Raw genomic sequence first — 8,976 nt, forward strand, 5'->3', positions numbered from 1 at the left:
GGAACTCGGGTAGACTACAGTTCCCGGCATGCTCTCTTCGTCCCTGCGTCGCGCCTCGCCTTTTAATGAGAGGACCAAGGAGGACAAAAATAAAAACAACGCTTCTGGTTTGCAGCTGGACCTTGCCGCATCGCCTAATGGGATTTGTAGTAGAATAATGTCTCTTGGTGCCAAAGCCGTGATAGGATACCCAGCACAATAGTCTTGTGGAATCTTGAAAAGTAACAAATTTACAGTATTGTGGCATAATCTTTCGTGGATTGTTAAAACAGCTCAGCAGATACACGAACTGTAGATATTTAAAAACATTTATAAACTGCTTTAAATCTCATACATATGGTTTTTTATCAGGGACAGTGAAGCAATCTCCCTCTTAGAAACAGAATTATCAGTGAGCGTTAGGCCATAAACGCTTGTGCCACAATAGATTTGTTAGTCTTTAATACGCCACAGAACTCTTCTGTTCTTGCAGTACAGGGAGAGTTGTTTCTTGAGATTGCATTGCGGTCCTTACGATTGTCATGCACAAACTTTCATTTCACCCCGCAGTTGCGCTGAAGAGTCCTTCATGATGTGGAATAGGGTACCACATCATACTGTGTCGCATCATTAGAAGTTGGTAAGAAGATCACAATGCATTACATCATCCTAAGTAGGAATAATTTAGCATTTTCAGTGTGACAAGCCTTTTTTATCTTTTACACCCCATTCTTTACACTTGCAAGTAAGTTCCTCTGATAGCCATAGAATTTAGCCGCAATAAACTGCATATGGAATTTTGGCCTTAATCAAATTCACATGTCGCTTGCATAAGAGGAGATACCTAATTTTACATCCACGCCTTAATTACATCTGAACAGTGGCTATCATTATTATACAGCTATGGCAATTCACAGCGGTGGTTAGACCAGTCTTGAAAACTCCCCAACAATTCTCTCCGATGTTGGCGATGTCCATGACATCGACGTCTAAGGAGGAATGAGACCGTGCGCGTGGTTCACGCCCTCTCCGCCTCCCTTTGAGAATGGACGGAGCTACAATGAAAGGCGCGACGAGATGACGTAGAACCATTGCGACACCTAGCAAGATGGCGGCCTCCATGGTTGTTGGCTCCCGCAGGGTATGGGGCGGCTGCCGCAGCGGGCAAAGGGTGCTTCGCCTTCTTCGGGGCCTGTGCAGTGGGGGACAGCGCCCGGCCACCGACGGAGAGACACATTTCGGGTTCCAGACCGTGTCTGAGTCGGAGAAAAGCGAGAAGGGTGAGCTAGGCGGAAGGAAGTAGCCAGGCCTCGCCTGAGTGGAGGCGGAGGGTTTAATTTATTTGTTTTGTTTAAAATTGTCAATCGGTTTTTTGGGTTTGTTTGTTTTTTTACACAAAAGTAACTCAAAGCGATTTACAACAGTAAATAACACATACATTAAAGGTAGCATGAAACTACAATAGAATAAATATCCTTTTGTTTTGTTTTTATTTATTTTAACATTTATACTACACTAAAATCAGTGGGCCTACTCTGAGTAAAATATAGTTGGATACAAGCCTGTGAGAGGTCCAAGGGTCACCCAGTGCTGAATGGGGATTTGAGCTCTGGTATTCCAGGCCCTAGTTTAAAACTATAACTATTAACACCATAATTTTATTTTGCCATTTATCACATTTGTGACCCTGGGAGGATGAGAAGAACAAATGCATAATTTTTTTAAGTTATCTGAACATTGAGTGACATATAACAAAATGTATGAAATTATAATCAGAATTTAACATAAACTGAATATTCAGTGACACAACAGACTCTTGTGGCAAACTAAAGACTAACAAATTGGTTTTACACCATGCAGGAACTGAGTTTTCCAGGCAGATAGCCAATGATGGCTCCAGTTGACAGGAGGGAGAGACTTGCTGTAGTTTGAGTGTCAACACCATCACACAGTGTACCTCACCTACGTATAAGTGGCTCCACAAGAAGGGCACAGGCAGACTTATATTGGGAGAGGTGCTCTTTCAAAGATCCAGGTCCCAAGGCATTTAGGACTTTATATGTTAAAGTCAACACCTTAAATTGGGGCAGGAAAGGTAACTGGGGAAAGCTTTGAGAAATTGTGTGAGCCTACTTGAGCATTCTAACAGTAGCATTTGGCACCAACCACAGTTTCCACCCACCTTCAAGGGCAGCCCCATATAGATAATGTATAACGGAGCAGTGACAGGAATCTTTCTAGAAGAGAAAATGGCATCTGCCAGAGCAGATACTCTACCATTGAGCTACAGCCCTTCCCTGAAAGAAAAAAAGTATATTGCAATATGTGGCAGTGTAATCAACACATTATTTGATCATGATCAGTGATGCAGCTATTTAACATTTTCAGTTTACCAAGTTTTTGAAAATGTGGCTAAGAAGTATGATTTAATGAATGATTCAATGAGTCTGGGAATCCATCGTCTTTGGAAGGACAACCTGCTGCATCAAATGAACCCTTACCCTGGAAGCCAGTTGCTTGATGTTGCTGGAGGGACAGGTGAGACTCATGTTGCTCATAGGCATCTTTTAAGGAGCTTTTGCTCCAAGTTTGAGACCATTTGTATAGTAGTGTTTGAGACAATGTGTATGGTCATTTATTTTTTAGGAATTTAAGAAGCTGCCTTATACAGAGTCAGAGCCTTGGTCCACCTAGCTCATATTTGTCAACCCTGACTGGTAGCAGCCTCTGGGAAGTGAGCAATCCCTAACAACAATCTGTATTGTGAAGAGATTAATGCTATTCAGCTTGTTGCTCTGGAGTTGGGGGTGAGCAATGAATTAGGATTATAGGAAGCTGCCTTTTGCCAGGTCAGACCACTAGTCATAACTGTCTGTGCTGACCAACATCAATGGCTCTCCAGGGTTTCAAGTAGCGTCTCCCCCAGCCCTACCAGGAGATGTCAGGGATTGCAATTGGGACTGTGCATTAAAAAGAGATGCTCTACCACTGAGCTACAACCCTTCCTGTTCACTTTTTAGTTTTTCAGGTTTTAAATAAAAAACTGGTTTTTGTGTTTTGTTAAGCTTATTTATTGGTTTCTAAATTGTATTTATAAGTTGTGTGCGAATCAGGGTTTATTCTAGCCTTCCAAAACCTGCTGGCATCCAGATTTTGTTAGACTACAACACCTATTAGCCCTAACCAGCATGACCAATGGTCAAGGATGACAGTAGCAGTGGTCCAAATCACTTTAAGAGCACTAGGTTGGGAAAGCTGGTTTATTCACACTTCTGTATACATTCCTGGGAGCTTCTGATGAAGGAGTGTTAACGACTGAAACAAGTAATTAACGGTAGTACAATCCTCTGCAGATCTATTTGGCACCAAGTCACACAATCTCAAAGGGAATGACCCTCGGGAAAGTGGCTGCACATGGTGCTTTTTATTATTTAGAATACTTTCCATCAAGTGATTTTCAACGTGGTTTTGCACAAGGTTGTAATAATACAAGATATTGAATACTCTTTACCCTGCAACTTTTAGTCCCCTGGTTGTTTGGGAAAGGGCCTTGCATTCAAAAGGTTCCAGGTAGGCCTGGGAGAGACTCCCTGCTTGAAACCCTGGAGAGCCATTGCCAGAACAGTGTAGGGAGCATTGAACTAGATGGGTCAATGGGCTGATTCAGCATAAGGCAGCTTCCTATGCACAACCTTTCTTGGGTGCACAACCTTCCTATGCACAACCTTTCTTGGGTGAAATTGGACTGTGCTTCCCTCCGGACAATCTCTGGACAGTTGGCATTTGGAACTGAATGTTCTTCCTAGGTTGAATAAATGAATGCAGCTTGAGAATGAATGTAATACGTTAGTGCACTTAAAATGCTTAAGCTTTACATTTTAGGGAAGAATCCCACATTGTGAGTCTTCCTTTCAAAACTAATGCAGGAGACATCGCCTTTCGGTTTATCAATTACGTGCGTTCCCAGCGGGAGCGACGAGTCCAGCAGCAGCTGAGATCCCATCAGAATTTATCGTGGCAGGAGATTACCAAGCTTTACCATGAAGAGGAGCATCAGTCCCTGGGAGGATCCCATGTGGTGGTTTGTGACATTAACAAGGAGATGCTGAAGGTTGGGAAGAAGAAATCACAACGCCTTGGTTATTCTAAAGGTAATAGCTGGCACTTCAGCAAAGCGATGGAAAACATGTGTATGAATAGCCTTGTTCAACATCTAAGCCCCACCTTTTTGACTAGAAAAAAGTTTAATTTACATTACTCAGATTACCCCATTACTTGTATAGTATATGTCAACCTGGTACACTTCAGTTATGTTGAACTACAATTCCCATCAGCCACAGCCAGCAAAGGCTGCTCTTAAGCTTCCTGCCCATAAGCACTCAGCATACTGAATCATGTCTATCTATAATTAGCAACAATGAGTTATTCCTTGAAGGTATGGAGAAGAGGTGAGTGATTGGCGATATGATACATTTATAAAATTATGCATGACATAAAGAAAGTGGATAGAGAAATGGTTTTCTCCCTCTCACACATCTTGCAGCGAGTAGATGACCCTTGGGGTCCCTTGCAAATCTATGATTTTATTACTAGAACTTAACGGGCACCCAATGAAGCTGTATATTGGAAGATTCAGGGCAAATAAAACACAGCACATAGTTAAACTGTGGAACTCAATCCTACAGAAGGCAGTGATAGTCACCTACCAGATGGCTTTAAAAGAGAATTAGACAAATTCATGGTGGAAAAACTAGCCATGAAGGCTGTGCTCAGCTCTACCGTTGGAGGCAGCAATGCTTCTGAGTACCAGTTCCTGGAAACCACAAAAGGGGAGAGTGCTTGTGTGCTTGAATCCTGCTTGCTGGTTTTCCACAGGCATCTGGTTGACCAGATCCAGCAGGCTTTTCTTATGTTCGTATGGAATACTACAGCTACAGCAGTGTCTTTTTAAGCTTTACTCCATACACGTGTGCCATCTTGTGCTGGTTTGCTTTAAGCTGACTTTTGCCTGTAAATGAGGGTGGATACTCTCTTAGCAGTTTGGTTTCCTTTGATGACACAGCCTTCCTGAAAGTTGCTTAGGGTGTGTCACTGAGCAGTTTCCCTTTACCTTCTTTCAAAGGATTATCCTGGGTGCTTGGAGATGCTGAAGAGTTGCCCTTCAACAATGACAGTTTCGACATATACACAATTGCCTTTGGTATCCGGAATGTCACTCATATAGACCAGGTGAGCATGGGGGGCATTGGTCAGATCTTGCTGGATTTTACTCTTTGAAGAACACAACAGCTTGCTCTGCTGGATCAGAGTGAGGTCCATGTAGTCCATGGGTAGGCAAACTAAGGCCCGGGGGCTGGATCTGGCCCAATCGCCTTCTAAATCTGGCCCGCGGACTGTCCGGGAATCAGCGTGCTTTTACATGAGTAGAATGTATGCTTTTATTTAAAATGCATCTCTGGGTTATTTATGGGGCATAGGAATTCGTTCACCCCCTCCCAAAAAAATATAGTTTGCACATTCCCCGGGGTCTGAGGGACAGTGGACCAGCCCCCTGCTGAAAAAGTTTGCTGACCCCTGTGTAGTCAACTGTTCTGTTTCCAATGCTAGCTAGTCATTTGCCTCTGGGAAAGAATGGCTTTCCTGTGTTTATTATTATTGAGGGGGTAACAGCACAAGAGCCTTACTGGATCAGACAGCCTAGCCTACTATCCTGGCCTCATAGTGTCCAACCACATGCCTATGGGAATTCGGCAAGCAGAACCTGAGCACAGCAGCACATATGCTGTCCAGCAACTGGTATTGAGAGGCATACTTTCTCTAATGCTGGAAGTAGTACATGGTCATTATCTGCCCATGTATTTGCCTAGTCAGCTTCTAAAATCATCCTAGTTGTTATTCATTGAGCTTCTTTACTTGAGAATTTGGGATTTACGAGAATGAGTCAATATAATGCTGAGATTATAATCAGCTTCAGGAGGGGGAAAAAGGCAAAAGGAGAGAGTAGTCTGCCCTGGGTCTCCTTGTCCTGTTACCAAACTTGCACAGGTGCCTAACTTGCTTGATACCTTGATGCTTTGTCAGGTGGGGCTCCCCCCTCCTTTTCTCATAGATTGAGCTTCCACTATGGCTTACCCTATTTTTACATTCCTGGCTAGCTTCTTCCAGCTGCTACCTGGAGAATCCATTTAACTATATTCATCTCTTGATTTTATTTCTCCGGCTGTCTTTAGAGACAGTGACTGCCAGTTTTGCACAAGTTAGAAGCAAGCTGCTGTCATCCCTCACAGCAGCTTGCTTCTAACTTGTGCAAAACTGGCAGTCACCGTCTCTGAAGGCAGCTGGTATATATTGAGAGTTTGCAACGGTTCTTAAATTATATTTAGAGTGTTTATTAACATGAACACAACTTGCCTTGCCAAATCGATGTTCTGGATCTCAGATTAGCAGTGTGAAGCATCATAAATATGCTTACTGTCTTCTTCATTCCACCTTTTTTCCCAGGCTCTTCAGGAGGCTTATCGAGTCCTGAAACCAGGAGGGAGATTCCTCTGCCTAGAATTCAGTCATGTCAACAACTCCTTTATTTCCAGGTTGGGTTAGGGATTCTCTTTTTCATCCCTTTAAGCAAATGTTTTTTACCTCCAGATGTTTTGAATTACAACTCCCATCATCCCCCGTTTGCACGGACATAGGATTCTGGGGCTTGCAAGCGGATGGCTGTGCAGGCAGGGGCTGGTGTGCTGGCAGATGAGGGGCCCCCCAGCCCCCATCTTCCTCTTATCATAGCACTGGAGAAGACAGTTACTATCTTTTCTCCTGTGCAATCTCCATTGTAGCACTGGGCTGGGAAGAGGGGTTGAAACCTTCTTAGTCCAGCACTGTAACAGGGATGAGTGTGGTGTGGTCTATGTGCATGCGTGCATGTTTGGTGGCATATGGCCAGCCTTGAAGTACAGTGCTACCTCCGGTTGCGGACAGGATCAGTTTGGAGCTCTGGTCGGATCCTGAGGTTTTCGCAACCGGAGGTGCCTGTTCTGCGCATGATAGAGCGCTTCTGTGCATGCACCAAAACCCGGAAAAATACTTCGGTTGCTGTGTGCATATCCCAAAGGAAACGTAACCAGAGGTGCTCCTAAGTAGAGGTACCACTGTACCACTCTGTTCTGCCTTGGTCAGACCCCACCTACAGTATTTTGTACAGTTCTGGGCAGCAGAGTTTAAAATGGATATTGACAAGTTGGAAGATGTGCAGAAGGCAACCAAGAAGATAAAGGGTCTGGAAACCAAGCCTTGTGGGGAAGGTTTGAGGGAGCTGGGTATGTTTAGCCTGGAGAAGATTGAGAGGTGATATGATAGCTATCTTCAAATATCTAAAGGGTTCTCACATGGAAGATGGAGCAGGCTTGTTTTATGCTGCTTCAGAGGGTAGGACTCGAATCAAAGGTTTCAAATGGCAAGAAAGGAGATTGATCTGCAATATCTTATTAATCTACTGGTGTTTCCCCCCCTTTTGCAGTCTGTATGATCTGTATAGCTTCCAGGTTATCCCTGTGCTGGGCGAGGTTATTGCTGGTGACTGGAAATCCTACCAGTATCTTGTAGAAAGCATCAGGCGCTTTCCGTCCCAGGTAAAAATATATATATATATATATTTAAGTCTTTAAACATTGAGGCAGCATTTGTACTTTGTAGGATTGTATACAGCAAATGTCCCAGGTGAGGTGCACTGTAAAATGTTCAGGAATCCCACAGTTTCATCACTTATTGACAGTATTACCATTGTTGCATTTCAGGTAGAATTCAAGGAGATGATTGAAGATGCAGGCTTTCTGAAGGTGGACTATCAGAACTTGGGTTCAGGCATTGTGGCTATTCACTCTGGCTTCAAGTTATGACTTTCATCTTATAGTGTACAAATTTTAAATTGAAAGGGTGGATTGAACTCTGATGGCCAAATTCAAATAGTTAGGCCTTGCAACACACTCGGCATCATGCCATCAAAGCACACCAATCCCTTGGGGAATTAAATTTCAGTTAGCAGTCAGCTGCTGTAGTCATGTGACAGCTGGGTAAGCATCTGCCTCATCTTGCTAGGGAACAACACGTGAACGACTGAAGATGGGACTTTTATAATGGTGAGATTTTAAAAAAAATCTGATGGGTTAGGCAGTTCTGTCCACGAGTGCAGCTGCATTTTAAGACTCGAAGTAATTTCCTATTTCAATCATGTCAACCACCTTTTGTGTAGCCATGTGTGGCACCAACTAGCACTTACTGGGTAAAAGTCACTGAAGTACCAATCTGTCATTAGAGGTGCCAGCTGTGAGATTTCTAGCTGTATTTATTAAATATATATATTTTCAAATTTGTTTCATTGAAATAAGACTTTTAATTTGTTTGAACCTCAAAATGGTTGTAGCCGCTGTGTAGAGGACAACTACAGGTACAGGCTCTATTCTTCGCAAATTCTTAATCCAAGATTGAAGTCCTCAGCTACAAAGTCTATTATTATTTATTGAATTTATATACTGCCCTATACCCAGAGATCTATGGCAACACACTCATAATCCTCATCTCCTGCTGTAAGCATGTGTAACTACAGTAACTACCATGTTATTTCTTCTCTTTAAAAACTCTACCATATCAAGTTAAAGGAGCTGCCCCCCATCCTTTAAATAGTAGCATCATGTATGTGGTACTGCGTGATTACAATAGATTCACGTGTGAGGAGTTACATAAATATTGTTCCCGCGTGTAAAGAAAGCTTGGCACTGCCATTCTTTGTGTAGTGCTGCATCTCCTGAACCCAAGCCCCTGGATACTGTTGAGTTGCACTAGGTCTTCATGGACTGCCTCCATAATCACCACTTTTGGCAGGATTGAAGATCTACATTAGAAAGAGGAGTTAGCAGAGGAAGAGCAAGCATTTGCACAAACTACATATTTAAAGTTTGATAAAGGTGCAAATTGGCTCTCTGTACTACACCCTACAGTGAA

General features: G+C 43.1%; 1 protein-coding gene across 1 annotated transcript; it reads left to right on the forward strand.

Annotated features, from left to right (window-relative positions):
* Positions 1–1,070: 1,070 nt before the first annotated feature.
* On the forward strand, positions 1,071–8,253 carry COQ5 (coenzyme Q5, methyltransferase). The gene is made up of 7 exons (XM_033135880.1): positions 1,071–1,259; positions 2,368–2,517; positions 3,906–4,130; positions 5,102–5,208; positions 6,481–6,569; positions 7,496–7,607; positions 7,773–8,253. Exons 1-7 carry the CDS (start codon positions 1,088–1,090, stop codon positions 7,872–7,874), a joined length of 957 nt encoding a protein of 318 aa, XP_032991771.1. The 5' UTR covers positions 1,071–1,087; the 3' UTR covers positions 7,875–8,253.
* The last annotated feature ends 723 nt before the right edge of the window (positions 8,254–8,976 follow it).

Source organism: Lacerta agilis, chromosome 17, assembly GCF_009819535.1.
Source record: "Lacerta agilis isolate rLacAgi1 chromosome 17, rLacAgi1.pri, whole genome shotgun sequence".
Taxonomy (NCBI): Eukaryota; Metazoa; Chordata; class Lepidosauria; order Squamata; family Lacertidae; genus Lacerta; species Lacerta agilis.